At 46.3% G+C, this 23,025-nt stretch overlaps 1 protein-coding gene across 12 annotated transcripts in view; it reads left to right on the top strand.

Moving 5' to 3' along the window:
* The window catches only part of HECTD1 (HECT domain E3 ubiquitin protein ligase 1), a 352,555-nt gene that overhangs the window by 285,595 nt on the left and 43,935 nt on the right, over positions 1-23,025 (top strand). For 9 of the 12 annotated variants that reach the window (XM_069209073.1, XM_069209083.1, XM_069209080.1 and 6 more), the window contains 6 exons: positions 3,916-4,001; positions 4,986-5,113; positions 6,623-6,824; positions 10,782-10,919; positions 11,332-11,939; positions 12,282-12,360. In XM_069209073.1, the coding sequence (XP_069065174.1) occupies positions 3,916-4,001; positions 4,986-5,113; positions 6,623-6,824; positions 10,782-10,919; positions 11,332-11,939; positions 12,282-12,360 (1,241 nt within the window). The remainder of the gene's footprint in view (positions 1-3,915; positions 4,002-4,985; positions 5,114-6,622; positions 6,825-10,781; positions 10,920-11,331; positions 11,940-12,281; positions 12,361-23,025) is intronic. The other 3 variants (XM_069209084.1, XM_069209077.1, XM_069209074.1) reach the window with 1 other exon arrangement.

The raw sequence follows: 23,025 nt of genomic DNA, 5'->3' as shown, positions 1-23,025 counted from the left end.
GCAGCCCCCAGCACCTAAAGGAACGGAACTCCGGTGCAGGAGTGACCCCCAGGAGGCCCTCTCCCTTGCCCAGTTAGGCTACTGCAAGGAGCCCCCCCCTTGCCTGCAACGCTGAAGAGATCCCTTGATCTCTCATTGAAAACCATTGGAAACCCGACGCGTGTTTGCACACTGCACCCGGCCGCCCCCACACTGCTGAGGGTGTACTTTTTGTGCTGACTTGTGTCCCACCCGGTGCCCTACAAAACCCCCCTGGTCTGCCCTCCGAAGACGCGGGTACTTACCTGCTGGCAGACCGGAACCGGGGCACCCCCTTCTCTCCATTGAAGCCTATGTGTTTTGGGCACCTCTTTGACCTCTGCACCTGACCGGCCCTGAGCTGCTGGTGTGATAACTTTGGGGTTGCTCTGAACCCCCAACGGTGGGCTACCTTGGACCCAAAACTGAAACCTGTAAGTGACTTACTTACCTGTTAAAACTAACATTACTTTACCTCCCCCAGGAACTGTGAAAATTGCACTAAGTGTCCACTTTTAAAACAGCTTATTGTGTTTTATGTAAAAAGTATACATGCTAATGTAAGGATTCAAAGTTCCTAAAGTACTTACCTGCAATACCTTTTAAATGAGATATTACATGTAGAATTTGAACCTGTGGTTCTTAAAATAAACTAAGAAAAGATATTTTTCTATAACAAAACCTATTGGCTGGATTTGTCTCTGAGTGTGTGTTCCTCATTTATTGCCTGTGTGTATGTACAACAAATGCTTAACACTACTCCTTTGATAAGCCTACTGCTCGACCACACTACCACAAAATAGAGCATTAGTATTATCTCTTTTTGCCACTATCGTACCTCTAAGGGGAACCCTTGGACTCTGTGCATACTATTCCTTACTTTGAAATAGTGCATACAGAGCCAACTTCCTACACCATGACCTACCCTCACAGCATGTTCTGGCCATAACAAGGGCACCCCTTGGCACTCGCATCTCGAAGGGCTGGAGAACGTAACTGAAGGACTGCCCTGCTGCACTTAAGACCTGGCGAAAAGAGGCTGACTGATGGGGACTGCACCTGATGAATCTGGTGGCTATAATAGGATAAGAAACTGTGCCTGTTATGTCCTGCTTGTGGAGAAGTCTTTCCAGAGCCCTGCTGAAGCAACAAACTTCAAGGATCAATTGGCTGACCTAGTAACAGCACAGGGCCACAACAGCTGAAGAAGCCTGATGGGGGCTTGTTGGTAGCCCACATCTTCTTATCACCACACCTTGTCTCCGTGAAGCTTCAAGGACAAGGTTGCACCAGGGTCTGCTGGACCCAGAGAGTTGTCTACCTAGAAGGCGAGTTACTGCCTAAGGAAGGATTTGCCTCTGACCTCGATACCGGGCAACCAGTAGCTAAGTGCTGACTGGACTTCTGCCAGGCTCAATAGGACCTCCAGTGTCATCGACCCCTGTGGCCACTGCCACATCACCAAATTCTGGACTGAGTAGTAGCTGCCAGAAGACCCATTGTAGGAAGTTGGCTCTGTATGTACTATTTCAAAGTAAGGAATAGTATGCACAGAGTCCAAGGGTTCCCCTTAGAGGTAAGATAGTGGCAAAAAGAGATAATACTAATGCTCTATTTTGTGGTAGTGTGGTCGAGCAATAGGCTTATCCAAGGAGTAGTGTTAAGCACTTGTTGTACATACACATAGACAATAAATGAGGTACACACACTCAGAGACAAATCCAGCCAATAGGTTTTTATATAGAAAAATATCTTTTCTTAGTTTATTTTAAGAACCACAGGTTCAAATTCTACATGTAATATCTCATTCGAAAGGTATTGCAGGTAAGTACTTTAGGAACTTCAAATCATCAAAATTGCATGTATACTTTTCAAGTTATTCACAAATAGCTGTTTTAAAAGTGGACACTTAGTGCAATTTTCACAGTTCCTAGGGGAGGTAAGTATTTGTTAGGTTAACCAGGTAAGTAAGACACTTACAGGGCTTAGTTCTTGGTCCAAGGTAGCCCACCGTTGGGGGTTCAGAGCAACCCCAAAGTCACCACACCAGCAGCTCAGGGCCGGTCAGGTGCAGAGTTCAAAGTGGTGCCCAAAACACATAGGCTAGAATGGAGAGAAGGGGGTGCCCCGGTTCCGGTCTGCTTGCAGGTAAGTACCCGCGTCTTCGGAGGGCAGACCAGGGGGGTTTTGTAGGGCACCGGGGGGGACACAAGCCCACACAGAAATTTCACCCTCAGCGGCGCGGGGGCGGCCGGGTGCAGTGTAGAAACAAGCGTCGGGTTCGCAATGTTAGTCTATGAGAGATCTCGGGATCTCTTCAGCGCTGCAGGCAGGCAAGGGGGGGGTTCCTCGGGGAAACCTCCACTTGGGCAAGGGCGAGGGACTCCTGGGGGTCACTTCTCCAGTGAAAGTCCGGTCCTTCAGGTCCTGGGGGCTGCGGGTGCAGGGTCTCTCCCAGGTGTCGGGACTTAGGATTCAAAGAGTCGCGGTCAGGGGAAGCCTCGGGATTCCCTCTGCAGGCGGCCCTGTGGGGGCTCAGGGGGGACAGGTTTTTGTACTCACAGTCTTAGAGTAGTCCTGGGGTCCCTCCTGAGGTGTTGGATCTCCACCAGCCGAGTCGGGGTCGCCGGGTGCAGTGTTGCAAGTCTCACGCTTCTTGCGGGGAGCTTGCAGGGTTCTTTAAAGCTGCTGGAAACAAAGTTGCAGCTTTTCTTGGAGCAGGTCCGCTGTCCTCGGGAGTTTCTTGTCTTTTCGAAGCAGGGGCAGTCCTCAGAGGATGTCGAGGTCGCTGGTCCCTTTGGAAGGCGTCGCTGGAGCAGGATCTTTGGAAGGCAGGAGACAGGCCGGTGAGTTTCTGGAGCCCTGCCAGAGTGGGTCTGCCAAAAGTAACCACATTGATACTTTCTCAAGTTTTTTTTTTTTTTTTTTGAAAAAGTTCCTAAGTGTCAGAGTCGTTGAATTTAGCAGTTCTTGTTCACGATTGAGAGAGTGCATATTTACTATACCTTGAAATTGCTGTTTCTCCAAAACCCTTTAGTGGATCTTTTTCATTGTGCTGTCTAAAAATACAGTCTAGTTATATAAATTGGTGTCAGATTTCTTGACTGTCTTGTATATTTCTTCTGCCGTTGTTTTGTTACTGTTTAAATGCTTTACACTTGTTTCTCTGTGTAAGCTTTGCTGCTCAGAGCCACAGCTACCCAGGGTTGTACAACGGGCTTGACAAGTGAAACCTCCTGGTCATAAAGGAGTTGGTAAGCGTAGTTCATAGTGAGGTCTTTCAACCACACCATATAATAAACCCCATTTTCTCACAATATCTGTGAGTATACAAAAGATAGTAACGCTGGAGGTCTCGTTACAGGGAAGTATCTTATTTCTTAAGACTCATACTTTTTTGGGCAAAAGTAGTTCCTTTCTGTGTTGGCTGTTTTTCTAACCCAGCGATATCTTGGGTTGCTTCAAAACAGCCCATCTGACCTCCTGTTTCTTAATTGTAATGTGAGATTTCCGCTTCTTCCTAGATAAACTTAATTGTCCAGTTTTGTGCTCTGCGTTGTACTTAGACATCACTAGACCATGGATTCTTCACCTCTGTGGTGTAAAAAAGGCAGAGGTTTACTAAACATCCTCTTACCCAGTAGCACCAAAATGCAAAGCTCGCAGATCTCCAGAAATCTTGGACAGGTTTAGGAGTACAAGCAGTTCAGACCATGGCAGTTCCAAGTATAACATATTGCTTTCCTTCATAGAGGGTATTCTTAAGAAAGTCAAAGTTCTGCAGGATTTTCATAGGAAAATGTTGCTTGACGTCCTTTTAATATATGACTTATCACTTTTGAAGGTGTTTTTAAAATCTACAAATAGGGGCATACTGATGAAATGTATTGTTCACAGAAGGAGATGAGCAGCTCCAGTTCAATGTGCCACCTGATGAATTCACCAGCAAAAAGATCACCACAAAGATAATGCAACAGATCGAGGTAAGTATGTGTAGAGTTAAGCCCTCGGGCTTCAGTTTGTCCTGTTTTCTTGTGAGCTGCAGTGTGTCCTGTGTCAGTCTTTGCACTCCTGGAAATGTATATTTTGGGTCTAAGTGCTTGACTGCACACTTCTCCTGCAGATATGCACTTATCTGTGTTTTCTTAGTTATAGCCATATATTGTGGGCCACCATATCATCTATATGTTACCAGTTCGACGTGTTGTATGCTCTAAAGTCATTCTTGTGAGCCTGTCTATAAGCTGTAGTGTTGCACTGCTTTCTGTTGTCAGTTTCCATAATTACCCATGTGGTGCAGAGTTCCTTGTGTGTGTGCTGGGTGATGCGCTCTGCTGCCACAGTGCCTGGTTATACATTTGTGCGGTAGAGTTTAGTCCTGGATAACTGCCTGCTCCTGTTGACCGAGGGCAGGTGGGCCGCTTTCCAAAGCAGAAGCTGGACAACACACAAGGCCGACGTAAGGCACAGCTGCAGGGCTCCACATGTGTGGTTATACACGTGATTGTTAAATGACTTTATATTGCCGTCCCATGTATGCATCACTGTTCTTCCATGATGGCAATGTTCTGTATCATTTGTGCACGACTGCTACTGTGCCACCTGTAGGTAGCCCTTCCACCAGCGTATGACTGTCCTGATATGACTGCAGTCTCAAGCGTCATACAACCTGCCTCTTCTGTCAGTGTGCCTACATGTTTGTTGGATGTGCATGTATCTGCACACAGCCCGGCTAGTATGTCTATGCCTGGTCTGTAGAAGTCGGTGAGCACCTTCCATGTTCCTTACCTGTGCCTCTTGAGGTTAAACCTTGCACTGTCTTTAGTGTGCTTATGACTGCTCCAGAAGTCCATGGTGTTTGTTCTTCTGTGGCAGTCTTGTGTTCTCCAATATGAGCCATTGCTGTACCTTTCCAGCAGACTAGTTTTTTATGCAGTCAATTTAAAGTTTCACCTTCTCTCATACAGGAGCCATTGGCACTAGCAAGTGGTGCTCTGCCAGACTGGTGTGAACAGTTAACCAGCAAGTGTCCTTTCCTGATCCCCTTCGAAACCAGGCAACTTTACTTCACCTGCACCGCCTTTGGTGCCTCCAGGTATGAGCTGCACATCTGACCGCTCTGATCTATCTCACTTTTTCAAGTACGCTTTGCTGTAAATGACCCGCTCCTTTTAACCTCTCCCTGGCTTCTGCAGGAGGCCTCTGCTTGACGCAGCAGCTAGCAGCTGCCTCTGGTCTTACCCTGCCAGTGGAATAGAACTGAACTGGGTTGTGAAGGAACATGCTTCTAGCTGTTTGGGCTGGAGCATGGACTTTAAAAGGTGGGACTCCCTACGTGTTTTTTTTTTTTTTTATGGCTTTGCTTTCGTTTTCCCTCCAGGATACAGGCACTGTGTGTCCGCTGTAGGTGCTCTGTTATTTGGTGTGATATACAACAGTAAAACTTAAGCTTTACTGATCCCTGGGGCTACTGATCCCATAAACCACACTTTGGGGGGATAGGCAGTTGGTGTGCGCGGGGTTGTTAGTTCTAGGGTGTAAATCTTTTTACCTTCTCTTCTGGCGTAAGCCCAGTCTTCTGTCCCGCCATATGTAAAATGCAAGCAGCTCCCTGCTGACACTTTCAGTAATATGATGCTTGTGAGCCCTGAAGTGTGTGTGGTGGATAACGTGAAGTTACATAAGTGTAATACATGTGCCACCAAGGTTCCATGGAGTGACATCTGTTGAGGAGACAGTGCTAGAGTCAGCATCAGAGCATAGTCTCCCAACTTCGCCAAGAACATGATTCTGCAAGTTCTTCGTAAGTGGCTGTTTAGTTGGCCGGGGCAGGATCGCCCTCAATGCACTTTTAACCCAGTTTTTTCCACTAAATTGAAATGCACCTTTTTCTGGGCAGGCTGACTCCCCACTACCAAACTAAAATGGCTCAATCTGTCCCCCTGAGATATAGACTGGTCCTGACCTGTACCTGTTAAAGCTCACAAAGACGAGAACAGAGTCTGGAGATGTTTTACTTTCTGATTTGAGTATGGTTTTAAATTTGAAGACTTTGGCCTTAGGTTTGTCTGTGCTGTCACCATTGCTCCCACAATGGGACAAATACTAGCCCCATGGTCTTTGAGTATTTGTGTACTAGGGAGTGGAGACTCAACAGCAGGGCCTTTAGTTGATAAAGTTTCTCTCTCCTGGTAGAGACAGTCGTCTCGTAAAGGCTGGGACAAGCACTTCATTCCGAAGAGTCCCTTTGTGTTCTACCCTTCAGAAAGAGAATATGTACTTCCCTCTTTCACAGGGAAGGGAGTTGAATTACTGCTCCCTTTGTAAAGTCTATGCCTCTGATGTCTGAGGATAACTCTGTATTTACTGTCACTAGGGACCTTGTATCAAAATCGGAAACATTTAATCACATACCATTTTGTTTAGCCTAAATACTCCCCTCGTCTATGGAAAGTGTTTCCTGATATAATAAAATTTTCTCCAAAGCCATATCATTTGCACTTTCTCTGCTAGTATTTTAGGTTTAAAAAATGTCTGATTGCTCATAATTATTTGTCCTGTATATAGCAACTTTGTGGTAATTGGCCCCTTTTCCTCTCCTTAGAGCAATAGTGTGGTTGCAAAACCGGCGCGAGGCTACAGTTGAGCGTACAAGGACGACCAGCACAGTCCGGCGGGATGATGCGGGCGAATTCAGAGTCGGACGTCTGAAGCATGAGCGGGTGAAGGTCCCAAGGGGGGAGTCTCTAATGGAGTGGGCAGAGAATGTCATGCAAATTCACGCAGACAGAAAGTCTGTGCTCGAGGTAAGCCAATTGCTGCCAAATCAGTTATGTGAGGTGTAACACTCTGCGAAGTTAGTGTAGACACAGCCCCTCCCTGTTTCATGGCATTGACTTCGTGATGGTGTAATAAGTTGTCACAGTAGAGCGTATACGTGGCCACCCTCTTGTGCCAGAAGGCACTACCTTTAATAACCATTGTGAGGATGTAGGTTTACAGTGTCTGCTTTTGCAACAGTGAAATGGTTGCCTTTAGTCCTCTCAGCCCGTCATAGATTTTAAAGCAGATTTGGTAAATTGTCACGTAACTGGGCCTGCATTTTATTCCTTTTTCCTTAACTAGCAGACTCTTGAGTTATTTCTCAGAATTATGTGACTGCAATAACAGGTAAGCATACTGGAGCTCCTGCAAAGGAAGTGTTGCCTTTTGTATTCAGCAAGCAGCTTTCACTCTAATTCTACATAATCGTTGCTTAGTCACCCAAGTTCTGGAGATCAGAAGGCTGACGCCCCTTGTTTGTTATATCGTAGGCTGGCAGCAGGGCATTCCTTCCCTTTTGAGTCAGAGGGTCCCCAGATCCCTGTGGGGGGGGGGGGGGGGGGGGAGGGAGCTCCATGATTGAGAGAATTTGTAACATGCAACTCCTGGAAGAAGCAGGCTATCAACATTCAGATTTTGCTTTGTCCCCAAACCTGTGTGCTCACACCGCTTGTAACTAAGTTTAGAATGTATTTTGCTTGCCTTTCGTTATCATTCAGCTATAGTTCCCGGAAGAGTGAGAGGGACTCCATAAATCTGTTTTGACTGGGCCCCTGTAGGAAGTTGGCTCTGTATGTGCTATTTCCAAGTAAGGAATAGCATGCACAGAGTCCAAGGGTTCCCCTTAGAGGTAAAATAGTGGTAAAAAGAGATAATACTAATGCTCTATTTTGTGGTAGTGTGGTCGAGCAGTAGGCTTATCCAAGGAGTAGTGTTAAGCATTTGTTGTACATACACATAGACAATAAATGAGGTACACACACTCAGAGACAAATCCAGCCAATAGGTTTTGTTATAGAAAAATCTTTTCTTAGTTTATTTTAAGAACCACAGGTTCAAATTTTACATGTAATATCTCATTTGAAAGGTATTGCAGGTAAGTACTCTAGGAACTTTGAATCATTACTTTAGCATGTATACTTTTTACATAAAACACAATAAGCTGTTTTAAAAGTGGACACTTAGTGCAATTTTCACAGTTCCTGGGGGAGGTAAGTTATTGTTAGTTTCAACAGGTAAGTAAGTCACTTACAGGTTTTAGTTTTTGGTCCAAGGTAGCCCACCATTGGGGGTTCAGAGCAACCCCAAAGTTATCACACCAGCAGCTCAGGGCCGGTCAGGTGCAAAGGTCAAAGAGGTGCCCAAAACACATAGGCTATAATGGAGAGAAGGGGGTGCCCCGGTTCCAGTCTGCCAGCAGGTAAGTACCCGCGTCTTCGGAGGGCAGACCAGGGGGGTTTTGTAGGGCACCGGGGGGGGGGGACACAAGTCCACACAGAAAGTACACCCTCAGCAGCGCGGGGGCGGCCGGGTGCAGTGTGCAAACAAGCGTCGGGTTTCCTTTAGTTTTCAATGGGAGACCAAGGGGTCTCTTCAGCGATGCAGGCAAGGGGGGAGGGCTCCTCGGGGTAGCCACCACCTGGGCAAGGGAGAGGGCCTCCTGGGGGTCACTCCTGCACAGAAGTTCCGTTTCTTTAGGGGCTGGGGGCTGCGGGTGCAGGGTCTTTCCCAGCCGTCGGGAAATGGAGTTCAGACAGTCGCGGTCAGGAGGAGCCTGGGGATTCCCTCTGCAGGCGTCGCTGTGGGGGCTCAGGGGGGACAACTTTGGTTACTCACAGTCGTAGAGTCGCCGGAGGGTCCTCCCTGAGTTGGTTGTTCTCCACCAGTCGAGTCGGGGTCGCCGGGTGCAGTGTTGCAAGTCTCACGCTTCTTGCGGGGAGTTGCAGGGGTCTTTAAATCTGCTCCTTGTAACAAAGTTGCAGTTCTTTTGGAGCAGTGCCGCTGTCCTCGGGAGTTTCTTGTCTTTTTCGAAGCAGGGCAGTCCTCAGAGGATTCGGAGGTCGCTGGTCCCTTGGAAAGCGTCGCTGGAGCAGGTTTCTTTGGAAGGCAGGAGACAGGCCGGTAAGTCTGGGGCCAAGGCAGTTGGTGTCTTCTGTTCTTCCTCTGCAGGGGTTTGTCAGCTCAGCAGTCCTTCTTCTTGTAGTTGCAGGAATCTAAATTCTAGGTTCAGGGAGAGCCCTTAAATACTAAATTTAAGGGCGTGTTTAGGTCTGGGGGGTTAGTAGCCAATGGCTACTAGCCCTGAGGGTGAGTACACCCTCTTTGTGCCTCCTCCCAAGGGGAGGGGGTCACATCCCTAATCCTATTGGGGGAATCCTCCATCTGCAAGATGGAGGATTTCTAAAAGTTAGTCACTTCAGCTCAGGACACCTTAGGGGCTGTCCTGACTGGCCAGTGACTCCTCCTTGTTGCTTTCTTTGTTCCCTCCAGCCTTGCCGCCAAAAGTGGGGGCCGTGGCCGGAGGGGGCGGCCAACTCCACTAAGCTGGAGTGCCCTGCTGTGCTGTGACAAAGGGGTGAGCCTTTGAGGCTCACCGCCAGGTGTTACAGCTCCTGCCTGGGGGAGGTGTTAGCATCTCCACCCAGTGCAGGCTTTGTTACTGGCCTCAGAGTGACAAAGGCACTCTCCCCATGGGGCCAGCAACATGTCTCTAGTGTGGCAGGCTGCTGGAACCAGTCAGCCTACACAGATAGTCGGTTAAGTTTCAGGGGGCACCTCTAAGGTGCCCTCTGTGGTGTATTTTACAATAAAATGTACACTGGCATCAGTGTGCATTTATTGTGCTGAGAAGTTTGATACCAAACTTCCCAGTTTTCAGTGTAGCCATTATGGTGCTGTGGAGTTCGTGTAAAACAGACTCCCAGACCATATATTCTTATGGCTACCCTGCACTTACAATGTCTAAGGTTTTGCTTAGACACTGTAGGGGCACAGTGCTCATGCCCTGGTACCCTCACCTATGGTATAGGGCACCCTGCCTTAGGGCTGTAAGGCCTGCTAGAGGGGTGTCTTACCTATACTGCATAGGCAGTGAGAGGCTGGCATGGCACCCTGAGGGGAGTGCCATGTCGACTTACTCATTTTGTTCTCACTAGCACACACAAGCTGGTAAGCAGTGTGTCTGTGCTGAGTGAGGGGTCTCCAGGGTGGCATAATACATGCTGCAGCCCTTAGAGACCTTCCCTGGCATCAGGGCCCTTGGTACCAGGGGTACCAGTTACAAGGGACTTATCTGGATGCCAGGGTGTGCCAATTGTGGAATCAAAAGTACAGGTTAGGGAAAGAACACTGGTGCTGGGGCCTGGTTAGCAGGCCTCAGCACACTTTCAATTCAAAACATAGCATCAGCAAAGGCAAAAAGTCAGGGGGTATCCATGCCAAGGAGGCATTTCCTTACAGCCCCTCTGTATCCTGACCTGGCACTGGTTACATTTAGGTGCTGCTGTGTCTTCTCCGCATTCTAACACACAGCGCCATGTGTAGCTAGTTACGACTGAGTGCCTCTAGTGTTTAGAGCACACCTGACCTCTCTGATGTGCTTGGTCTCACCTAGAGAGACATTTACAGATCCTAAAGATCGCCTTTCCTGTTTTTGTTGGTGCAGACTTTGTATGTTGTAATTCCTGTGATTCACTGTCTTAGGGAGTTCTGTCCAAAATTCATACTCTCACATTCAAAATAAAATAGAAAATCCCTGAAGGGGGGGTGTTTATTTTGAGCCTTCTGGGATTTCTTGCCACAGTGTGAAGGGCAACTGCTGTTCGGAGCGAATACCTACAATGTACAATTAGCATTGGAAACAAGTCTCTCTTCATTATCTGCCACGTACGGTTTGTCTTCTTTCCATTTTGTTAGTGTTTGGACACTTTTGTTTCCTACAGGTGGAGTTTCTAGGGGAAGAAGGTACTGGCCTGGGGCCGACTCTAGAGTTTTATGCTCTGGTTGCAGCAGAGTTCCAGAGGACGGACCTGGGCATATGGCTGTGTGATGACAACTTTCCTGATGATGAATCCCGCCAGGTGATGACCTACATTGTTTCTTCAGGCCTATCCCAGACCAGTTAAAGATTCTTTCTTAGCTCAGGGGCCCTGTATTCTTAGGATTTGGGGGCTAGCGGTATTGAGAAGGGGAAGCAGTCCTTCTGGCCTGGCCACTTTCCGTGGTTTAATTTTCTTGTACTTTGTGGTTTTTCCATTGTTAAAGTATGTAGATTGCACTGAGTTATATGTATGACTACCACACAATTTGGCAGTGCTTGATTGAAAACTAATCCCAAAAGGGTTTAGCTTGTAATATTTAGTTTGTGGCATGGTGGTCGCTGCCTTTGTGTTCTAAGGGTTGGTATTCATGTTAACTGTCTACTGTTGCATCAACAGATAATCTGTGTTCTTCCTTCTCTAATGTATTTAATTTACCTTCTTACCTTAACAGGTTGACCTTGGAGGGGGTTGGAAGCCACCTGGTTTCTATGTTCAGAGGTCGTGTGGACTCTTCACAGCACCTTACCCGCAGGACAGTGACGAGCTGGACAGAATAACCAAACTCTTCCACTTCTTGGGCATTTTTCTGGCCAAGTGTATTCAGGACAACCGCCTTGTGGATCTGCCCATATCTAAACCTTTCTTTAAGCTCATGTGCATGGGGGACATAAAGAGCAACATGAGCAAACTAATCTATGAGTCCAGAGGGGATAGGGACTTGCACTGCATGGAGAGCCAGTCTGAGGCCTCCACGGAAGAAGGCCATGACTCCTTATCGCTTGGGAGTTTTGAAGAAGATTCCAAGTCAGAATTCATTCTGGATCCGCCCAAGCCCAAACCACCAGCATGGTTCCAGGGCATCTTGACTTGGGAGGACTTTGAGCTGGTGAACCCCCACCGTGCCCACTTCTTGAAGGAAATGAAAGATCTGGCAGTCAAGAGGCGACACGTGTTATCCAACAAGTGTCTGTCGGAGGATGAAAAGAACACTAAACTGCAAGAGCTGGTGCTAAAGAACCCTTCAGGGTCCGGCCCAACAGTTAGCATTGAGGACTTGGGGTAAGACCACACCTGAGAGTCAGAGAGCAGATGTTGCAGAGTGGGTGCATGAAGCATATGGGGCTCACAGGCTGGCTGTTGAAGCTTAGTTACTAATCCGAGGCATATCAGATGTTGATAGTAAAATGGGAGTCACGCAGGGAACAAGAGAAGGCAATGATGGATGTGGAGAGGGCGGACAAGCTGCAGAAAGGTACCAAAACGTCTTGCAGCATATGGGCTACATTAGAGAAACAGCTCCAGGCGTTGGCAAAGAAGAGTAGATTGTGCATGCGCTAGATAGCAAGAAGATATGCGAGTGATTAGAGTATGGAAACTAACATTATTTTCTGTATCCTGCAGTCTGAACTTCCAGTTCTGCCCCTCGTCCCGGGTGTATGGATTTACAGCGGTCGATCTCAAGCCAAATGGGGAGGATGAGGTGAGCAGAAGCTCTATATTCATGATTTTAGTCTTCACTGTTGGTATTTTGTATTTGTTAGCTGCATTACAAAATGTTCACTACTAAGATATAGATATAGACATAGATGTATGTTGCAAAGTGACCTCTTGTTTGGATGTTGACTCCCAGTTTTTTTTTTTTTTTTTTTTGGTCCTTGCCCACTGATAATCTTTAAATAACACTGGGACACTGCTATCCATTGCCCAGAGCAAGTCCCCTGAAACATGTCAAAATTGGCTTGAACCCCCGATTGGCACATTTAAGTTTCCTATCAGGCCATAGTATGTGGTGCAAAAGTACATCTGTAGCATGTAAAGTTAAATTCCACTTGTGGACCTGCAGTTACAGGGAAAAGATGGCTTCCGGCCTAGCTGGGTAGCCTGACAGCAGCAGCTCGAACCCTGCTGCCTAGACCTGTCAGAATCCGCTTGATTTGAAATAATTCACCCCAAAGCACACCTTGCTGCCCAAAAGTTAGGATGCATAATATTTCAGTGTGGAACATATGTGATATTATTTATGGCATGCCCCCGAATCCTGGAAGGAGAAACCGTGCAGAAAACGCAAAATAAAAAGTTCTTGAAAGGGAAATGGATGCTACTCAGTCTACCTTCTGGTCCCAAAACTAGACAAGTCCCTCAAGCTCATTAGTATTACAGGAGGTGATATCAAATCTGCAGAGGGGGGTGTTATATGGCAACAATAGACTTCAAAGATGCATACTCCGTGTGATAGTGAACAACAGATACGAAATTCCTAAGATTCATGGTAGACAAAGTACATTACCCATTCACCATTTTGCAGCGTGAATCTTTTCTGGATTCACATGCGGTGCATTATTCTGCCATTAAGTGGTTGGGTACGGAATTTTTACTGTTTAATAAAAAATCTAAAAAACTTTGTCTTCCCTTTCTGTTTGCTGGTGGGCGTCGTCAGAACCACCAGTTCGTGTCTCCTTGTGCAGTCATCCTACTTCATCTGGATATTCTCTTTGGTCGTCATCTTCAGATTCTTTTTTTCTGCCGTTGGGGCTGTTTTTTGTTGTTGGTTCTTTTGTTATTTTTGTGCAGAGACGTCCCCAGCTCGTAGGAAAACTGAAGAAGCGGCGAAAAGAGTGGTAAAAAACTTTACTGAAAGCAACAGAAACTCATCAACTGACAGCGTTTGGCAAAAACAGGAAGAGCAAGGGTGAAAAATCGACAATACTTCGATGGAGGGCCGAAAATGCCCAGGCCAGGGGGGATGGGGGCTCCCCGCGCGGCTTAGTGGAGAAAACACAATTTCAATTTTGCAAGAATTGCCATCACAAGTACGCACAGGACACACATCCAATGTGTAACTTCCGCCTTCCAATCAACCACCGGAGCAAAGATTGTAATGCCTGGGCCGTTTTTACACCGAAAACTCTGAGGGTGAGATCAAAGAATGGCCCTTCACTCAGTGGAAGGTGAGAAGTCAACAACATCCCTGCAAGATCTGGGGCTTTCCAGCAAGGAGGAGGAAATTGTAGCCAAGGGAGCAGAAGGAGAGATCTCAGAGTTTGATCGTAAGATCATCGAGGTCAAGGAAGAGCAGCCGAAGAAGAGCAAGAAGGAGATAAGAGTCTGCCACCACCATTAAGGTGCTCAAGTCCAAAAAAAACAGACTCGTGGCCACAAAAGGGCGTTGAAATGCTCGCCACTTACCAGCGCACCCTACGAAAAGGAGTCCTGCGGAACCCTCGAAGGAACTTTGAAAAAAGACTTGTTAACAAAAAACGGGAAGGGCACATCGATGTACAAAGGTTCACTGAAGCTCCAACTCAGAACAGTTAGCGAAGGAGGGTTCTTCCCACGACTAGTCCCGAAGAGAAAGCCCTCGACATGGGAAATAAAAGAAAGAGGTTTGAGCCCGAAATGGCAGAAAAAGAAGGAACTCAGCAAAAGTCTGAGGGTTAAGAATTCTACCACAGGATTCAAGGTCGAAAGAAGTTTCTGAGACCGAAGTCGAAGACTTACACCAGAGCCTCAAGAGGAAGAGGAGGAACAGGTAATGGATCAACCTTCGAGGGAAGGTGAATATGTGGAGATGCAATGGGAAGATTTGGAGGGGGATTCCCCAGAGGAAGAGGTGCAAACGTATTCTTCCAAAGCCTCTTCCCCTGATGATATTGGCATTTATAATATGGTGATTAAAATGCAGCAGAAAGATTTAATGCTCAACTGGATGAGGAGAAACCCAAATCATGTCTCTGATGCCAAGACAGACAAGAAATCCCTATCTCCCCATGCTACCAAGCATTCTGATCAAGGGAGTGAAGCCTTTAAGGACCAGCAACCTGCAGAGCAGTAACACAGAGGGCAGAGAACAAATAAAAAAAATTCAACAAAAGACCCTGCATGCTTTAAGGGTACCATCCCAGTTGATTCCATTATAACGTCCATGGCAAAATAGAGGGCGAACATCCCATCTACATCGGGGCTACCACCGGTCCGAGAGTAAGAGGATGGAGCTTGTGAGCCACAGGATGGAGAGGAGTGCGGCAAACCAATGGTGCATTGCAAATTACCAACACATTGCTCAATAGACCTACACATTAGCATTAGGAAGAGATAGGAGAACTAATGGAGCAGCTCCCAGAACAGAACGAAAGAGGGCGACTCATCTGGTAGAGAGTGGAAAAAGCATAGCAAACACTTGCTTAAAATCTGCACTGTATGTGGTGGACACATCTAGCCGCCAATTGATGATGGTGGTTACTTTAAGGAGATGTTCATGGCTAAGAATTTTGTTTCAAGCCAGAGGATTAAGCAAACATAATAAATACACCATTTAATGGGCAGCAGTTGTTTGGAAATGCAGTTTATTAACGCCTCACCCAACTAAAAAAGGACAATGAAACTACTAAGTCCATGGGGGCATTGCAGCTTCGGGGAGGAAACTGAAGGGGGCCTTTCGCAACAAGGCGAACAGCCTCTAGGGGAACATTTCAGGCAGGAGTCTCATAAGAGTTTTCAAAGTGCTGCCTAGACCTCAGCATCACAACAAGGTTGGCAGTACTAACAACACAGAAGGGGCTCCTTTCGTGGAAGAACAACAAGAAGAAGAGGTCAGTCAGCTGGAGGAGGTACAACCCCCACAAGTAAATTACTCCATTCCGTCACCAATAAAGGTCACAAAACCATCAGACACAGGAAAAATAAAAAGTTTACAATACCTACACCGTACATCAGTAGGTGGAAGACTACAGAATTTTCTTTAGGATTGGAGAAAAATAAGTTCAGACAAATGGATACTAAATACATTACGGATATTGCATATAACTAGACAAATTGCCCCCAACAAGAGGGCCAAAGAAGAAGACACATTCAAAGGAGGTAACAGATCGAATTCTCAAGGAGGTCAGAGAATTGTTAAACAATCAAGCAATAGAACAGGTCCCAAATCAAGAAATCAACAAAGGAAATTACTCAACGTATTTCCTAATTCCAAAGATAGATGGATCATTGTGTCCAATTCTAGACCTCAGGTTCATCATGAAGTGTATAAAGATATAGTAATTCCAGATGACAACTTTACAGGAAGTTATTCCACAGTTGCAAAAAGGAGATTATATGGCAACAAAGGATTTGAAGGACGCTTACTTAGACATACCTCTGAATGCAAAGCACAAAAAGTATCTAAAATTTGTGGTAGAGAGAAAACATAAATTCAAGGTACTAGCCTTAGGAATAAAGTGAGCACCAAGAGTGTTCACAAAATGCCTAACTGCAGTAGCAGAACATCTCAGAAGGGTGGGTATTCATGTGTATTCATACGTCCGTGATTGTTTAATAAGGACACACACTTATCACAGATGCAAGCAGGACATTCTAATACTGATGGAGAAATTTAACTCTCTAGGTTTCTCTTTAAACATAGAGAAGTCATCTGCAGAACCATAACAGGAGACGATTTTCTTAGGGGCAAGATTGAATTAGGGGAAAGCGTTCCAAAGCAAAAAGAGGACACAGTCCTTCCTGGAAGAAGTTCTCCATTACCAAAAGGGGCAAGGTCTGACAGTGGGGACTGTGAGGAAACCATTGGGAAAGATGGCATCAAGCAGTCCCGTGATCCCATATGAGACTTCATATGAGACCAATCCAAGGGTGCATTCAAACTCAATCCTCACAAGCAGTGGAGTTGGGAAGATTTAGTGCAGGGGTCTACAACTTTTTCTGCAGTGAGAGCTACTTCTGATCAGTGAAAATCATCATGGGCTACTAAAAACTAAAGAACTCGTTCATTATGACCAGACACCCCCACATCCAGTTTCCTTGACTTTAAGCCTAACGTCCAAAGAGCCAGATACTATGGATTGAACAAAATACTTTAACTAGGGGCACTGACAGGGATGTCGTGTGTCAATAAGAACGTAGTCTTTGGGAATGTATAAACGTGTGCATGTGAATGGGATATCTTATGGGTAACTGACAACCTGTGTTGTATGTACTTGTGGTACAGGACATGCCTTTCTCCATATGTGGCACCGTTCCATGTATAACACAATCATACAACCACTTTTTTAAATGGGAGGAATTTAAAGTACAAAAATGTTAATGTTGTGGAACATTTTTCTTCACTTTATATTTCTCCCATTCGGTTATTAGTATGGCCACTGACAGCAGGAGACTTACATGTTTGTAAATGCAACACTTTGGAAAATAATTAGTAAACTAAAATGAAAAGTTTACTTAATCATAAGCAACCTTTTTATTTTACTTTTCTCTGATTTAAAAGCATTGAGAAACACCACCAATTTGTTCTCACCTCCAATATTTAGTTGACAAGGACTTGTATTTAAGAGTTAAATACCTCAATGCTTCAGTTCTTCACCTCTGTGCCCTGGGACATAAATCTGACACCAGCACTGATCCTTATCAGTTCCTGCTATCTGCAGCCTGGTGATAATATTGTAAAAGAAAGAAAGCCTTCCTTTAACTTTAAAAGGAAAATTCTGACCCTGTGCTTATTTAAAAATTAAGTCCAGGCTGTGAGCTACTCTGAAGGGGTCTGGGAGCTACTGGAAGCTCACGATCTACTGGTTGGAGACACCTGATCTAGTGGTTGTCACACAGAAGGTGTAGGGGGAAACTGTGGTTCAACAGAAAGAACACTGTATACGGAAGACTTTCAGCAACCAACTTCTTCAGTAACAATAACCACAGACGCCTCGCATATAGGATGGGGAGTTCATTTGGGGACACCAATTATGAGGAATCTGGAGGGAGCAAGATACGGTCACACATCAACTTCCTAGAATTACAGGCTGTGTTACTAGCATTGAAAGACTTTCAGAAACACATTCAGGGAAAAAAAAGTACTAATTCAAATAGTCAACACAGCAACATTTTACATAAATAGACGGGGGTGGACTCAATCTCCACCCCTTTGAAAAAGTTGTGAGGCAGACAAACTGAGCAGGTAAGCCTCGTGCACACAGATGGGAGCTCAATCATAAGGTGGTGCAAAGGATTTTGAAGATGTGTGGGGACACCAACAATAGATCTGTTTGCAACCCATTGAAACGCAAAATGCCAGAACTTTTCCTCCAGGCAGCCACTCCCTTAGTCTCAGGGGAATGCCCTTTAGATAAACTGGTCAGGAACATTTGCACACGCTTTTCCACCTATTACCTTGATACACAAGGTTATCAACAAATGCAGAATAAGTCACATGACTTTGATTTTAATTGCTCCTCAGTGGCCAAGACAGACGTGGTACTAAGAAATTGAACAATTAGCACAGCAAACCTTCCTAATACTTCCCAGACTAGAGGATCTGCTGTCAATGGAAAAGTACTGCATCCAGAACCCGAATACTTCGAGCTGATGGCATGGCTCCTGAAGACTTAGACGTAGAATTGAGGCACATGAAGATACTGGAAAAGACGATAGCAGTGTTGAGAGAAGGTAGGAAACAACTAGCAAGAAAATGTCAAATGGCAAAATAAAAAGGATTCACCGTTTGGTGTGTTAAAAATAAAATGGGCAAGAAGATCACAAGGGAAAACGCAGTGTCAAAATATCTTACACACCTGTTACAAGAAGGTCGAACATGCGCATCTTTAAAGGTCCATCTGGCTGCAATTGTGGCCTATACAACAGGTCAAATGGGAAAGGTTTCTCCACAGCGCCAGTGGTTAAAAGATTCTTAGAGGGTGCAAAGAGGTTAGAACTACATGGAATTTAAACTTAGTTCTTACACAACTCATAAAGAAACCTTTTGAGCCACTACACAAGGCTACTTTACAGGTGCTTTCTCTAATGACTGCTTTCTTAGTAGCCATCACTTCCCTGCGCAAATCCACAAGGACATGAGAAAAGATCCATAGTTTATACCAAAGGTGGTTGCACAGTTTCACATAAACCAGTCGATTCAAATTCCTTTCAAAATCCAAAGATGCATGCTAAAAGAGCCTTTACATACGCTAGGAGAACTCAGCAATTGCTTGTATCTTTCTCAAACAGCTACTTGGAGAAACCAGTTACAAAGATCACAATAGCAAGATGGATTGCACAAATAATTATGTTCCACCTATGCAGTTGAGCATTAACAATAGCACCAGGAGCTCACTCAACACGGAAAGAGGGTGCAACCATTGCTTTTATGTCAAATACTCCATTAGAAGAAATCTGCATGGCAGCAGCGTACGTGGTCATCAGTGCATACGTTTACAAAAACATTATTGCATTGATATTCAGATGAACAAGGAGGCTCAAGTGGGACAGAGGGTGCCAAGACATTTATTTACAAAACACTTTGAAATCAAAGCACAGCATAGGAATCCAGAAAAGATTCACACTGCAAAATGTAGTTTCTTACATGTAGGTGTAGTTTTGCAGCTTGAAGAATTTTCTGGATTCACAAGCAACCGACCTCACCTCCTCCAGGAAGATGGGAGGAGAAAGAAAAAAAAAATCTGAAGATGGCGACCGAAGGTGAGAACATCTGGAGGAAGTACGACATTACAAGGTGACACCAAATGTAGGTTTCTGTCGAGGCCCAGCAGCAACCGAGGTAGAAAAGGAATACAGACAAAATGCCTTTTAGTTTTTGGATGAAGTAGTAGAAATTCTGGCCACAACCACTAGGCGGTGCGCGGCAGGCAAATCCAGAAAAATCTTATCCTTTTTCTCTGCTTTTATTGGGATGGATTTGTGTAGGGAAATGCCTCCTTGGCATGTGTAAGGAAATGCCTCCTTGGCATGGTTGCCCCCTGACTTTTTGCCTTTGCTGATGCTATGTTTACAATTGGAAGTGTGCTGAGGCCTGCTAACCAGGCCCCAGCACCAGTGTTCTTTCCCTAACCTGTACTTTTGTATCCACAATTGGCAGACCCTGGCATCCAGATAAGTCCCTTGTAACTGGTACTTCTAGTACCAAGGGCCCCGATGCCAAGGAAGGTCTCTAAGGGCTGCAGCATGTCTTATGCCACCCTGGAGACCTCTCACTCAGCACAGACACACTGCTTGCCAGCTTGTGTGTGCTAGTGAGGACAAAACGAGTAAGTCGACATGGCACTCCCCTCAGGGTGCCATGCCAGCCTCTCACTGCCTATGCAGTATAGGTAAGACACCCCTCTAGCAGGCCTTACAGCCCTAAGGCAGGGTGCACTCTACCATAGGTGAGGGTACCAGTGCATGAGCATGGTACCCCTACAGTGTCTAAACAAAACCTTAGACATTGTAAGTGCAGGGTAGCCATAAGAGTATATGGTCTGGGAGTCTGTCAAACACGAACTCCACAGCACCATAATGGCTACACTGAAAACTGGGAAGTTTGGTATCAAACTTCTCAGCACAATAAATGCACACTGATGCCAGTGTACATTTTATTGCAAAATACACCCCAGAGGGCACCTTAGAGGTGCCCCCTGAAACTTAACCGACTATCTGTGTAGGCTGACTAGTTCCAGCAGCCTGCCACACTAGAGACATGTTGCTGGCCCCATGGGGAGAGTGCCTTTGTCACTCTGAGGCCAGTAACAAAGCCTGCACTGGGTGGAGATGCTAACACCTCCCCCAGGCAGGAGCTGTAACACCTGGCGGTGAGCCTCAAAGGCTCACCCCTTTGTCACAGCACTGCAGGACACTCCAGCTAGTGGAGTTGCCCGCCCCCTCCGGCCCCGGCCCCCACTTTTGGCGGCAAGGCCGGAGAAAATAATGAGAATAACAAGGAGTCGTCACTGGCCAGTCAGGACAGCCCCTAAGGTGTCCTGAGCTGAGGTGACTAACTTTTAGAAATCCTCCATCTTGCAGATGGAGGATTCCCCCAATAGGGTTAGGATTGTGACCCCCTCCCCTTGGGAGGAGGCACAAAGAGGGTGTACCCACCCTCAGGGCTAGTAGCCATTGGCTACTAACCCCCCAGACCTAAACACGCCCTTAAATTTAGTATTTAAGGGCTACCCTGAACCCTAGAAAATTAGATTCCTGCGACAACAAGGACTGCCCAGCTGAAAACCCCTGCAGAGGAAGACCAGAAGACAACAACTGCCTTGGCTCCAGAAACTCACCGGCCTGTCTCCTGCCTTCCAAAGAACTCTGCTCCAGCGACGCCTTCCAAAGGGACCAGCGACCTCTGAATCCTCTGAGGACTGCCCTGCTTCGACGACGACCAGAAACTCCCGAGGACAGCGGACCTGCTCCAAAAAGACTGCAACTTTGTTTCAAGGAGCAGCTTTAAAGACCCCTGCAACTCCCCGCAAGAAGCGTGAGACTTGCAACACTGCACCCGGCGACCCCGACTCGGCTGGTGGAGAACCAACACCTCCGGGAGGACCCCAGGACTACTCTCCGACTGTGAGTACCAAAACCTGTCCCCCCTGAGCCCCCACAGCGCCGCCTGCAGAGGGAATCCCGAGGCTTCCCCTGACCGCGACTCTCTGAAACCTAGGTCCCGACGCCTGGAAAAGACCCTGCACCCGCAGCCCCCAGGACCTGAAGGACCGGACTTTCACTGGAGAAGTGACCCCCAGGAGTCCCTCTCCCTTGCCCAAGTGGAGGTTTCCCCGAGGAAGCCCCCCCCTTGCCTGCCTGCAGCGCTGAAGAGATCCGTTGATCTCTCATAGACTAACATTGCAAACCCGACACTTGTTTCTACACTGCACCCGGCCGCCCCCGCGCTGCTGAGGGTGAAATTTCTGTGTGGGCTTGTGTCCCCCCCGGTGCCCTACAAAACCCCCCTGGTCTGCCCTCCGAAGACGCGGGTACTTACCTGCAAGCAGACCGGAACCGGGGCACCCCCTTCTCTCCATTCTAGCCTATGCGTTTTGGGCACCACTTTGAACTCTGCACCTGACCGGCCCTGAGCTGCTGGTGTGGTGACTTTGGGGTTGCTCTGAACCCCCAACGGTGGGCTACCTTGGACCAAGAACTGAACCCTGTAAGTGTCTTACTTACCTGGTAAAACTAACAAAAACTTACCTCCCCCAGGAACTGTGAAAATTGCACTAAGTGTCCACTTTTAAAGTAGCTATTTGTCAATAACTTGAAAAGTATACATGCAATTGAAATGATTCAAAGTTCCTAATGTACTTACCTACAATACCTTTCAAACAAGATATTACATGTTAAATTTGAACCTGTGGTTCTTAAAATAAACTAAGAAAATATATTTTTCTATAACAAAACCTATTGGCTGGATTTGTCTCTGAGTGTGTGTACCTCATTTATTGTCTATGTGTATGTACAACAAATGCTTAACACTACTCCTTGGATAAGCCTACTGCTCGACCACTCTACCACAAAATAGAGCATTAGTATTATCTATTTTTACCACTATTTTACCTCTAAGGGGAACCCTTGGACTCTGTGCATGCTATTCCTTACTTTGAAATAGCACATACAGAGCCAACTTCCTACATTGGTGGATCAGCGGTGGGGTACAAGACTTTGCATTTGCTGGACTACTCAGCCAATACCTGATCACACGACAAATTCCAAAATTGTCATTAGAAATTGATTTTTGCAATTTGAAAAGTTTTCTAAATTCTTAAAAGACCTGCTAGGGCCTTGTGTTAGATCCTGTTTAGCATTTCTTTTAGAGTTTAAAAGTTTGGTAAAAGTTTGAATTAGATTCTAGAACCAGTTTTAGATTCTTAAAAAGTATTCCGACTTTTAGAAGCAAAATGTCTAGCACAGATGTGACTGTGGTGGAACTCGACACCACACCTTACCTCCATCTTAAGATGAGGGAGCTAAGGTCACTCTGTAAAATAAAGAAAATAACAATGGGCCCCAAACCTACCAAAATACAGCTCCAGGAGCTTTTGGCAGAGTTTGAAAAGGCCAACCCCTCTGAGGGTGGCAACTCAGAGCATGAAGATAGTGACTTGGAGGGAAATTCCCCCCCTCCAGTCCTACTTAGGGAGAGCAGGGCTACTCAAGCCCTGACTCCAAAAATACTAGTCAGAGATACTGGCTCCCTCACAGGAGGGACCAGCACCTCTGAAATCACTGAGGATAACCCCAGTGAAGAGGACATCCAGTTAGCCAGGATGGCCAAAAGATTGGCTTTGGAAAGACAGATCCTAGCCATAGAGAGGGAAAGACAAGAGATGGGCCTAGGACCCATCAATGGTGGCAGCAACATAAATAGGGTCAGAGATTCTCCTGACCTGTT

Source organism: Pleurodeles waltl, chromosome 9, assembly GCF_031143425.1.
Source record: "Pleurodeles waltl isolate 20211129_DDA chromosome 9, aPleWal1.hap1.20221129, whole genome shotgun sequence".
In the NCBI taxonomy this organism is placed as follows: Eukaryota; Metazoa; Chordata; class Amphibia; order Caudata; family Salamandridae; genus Pleurodeles; species Pleurodeles waltl.
The sequence above is the reverse complement of the archived record's forward strand: the minus strand, read 5'-3'. Positions and strand labels throughout refer to the sequence as shown.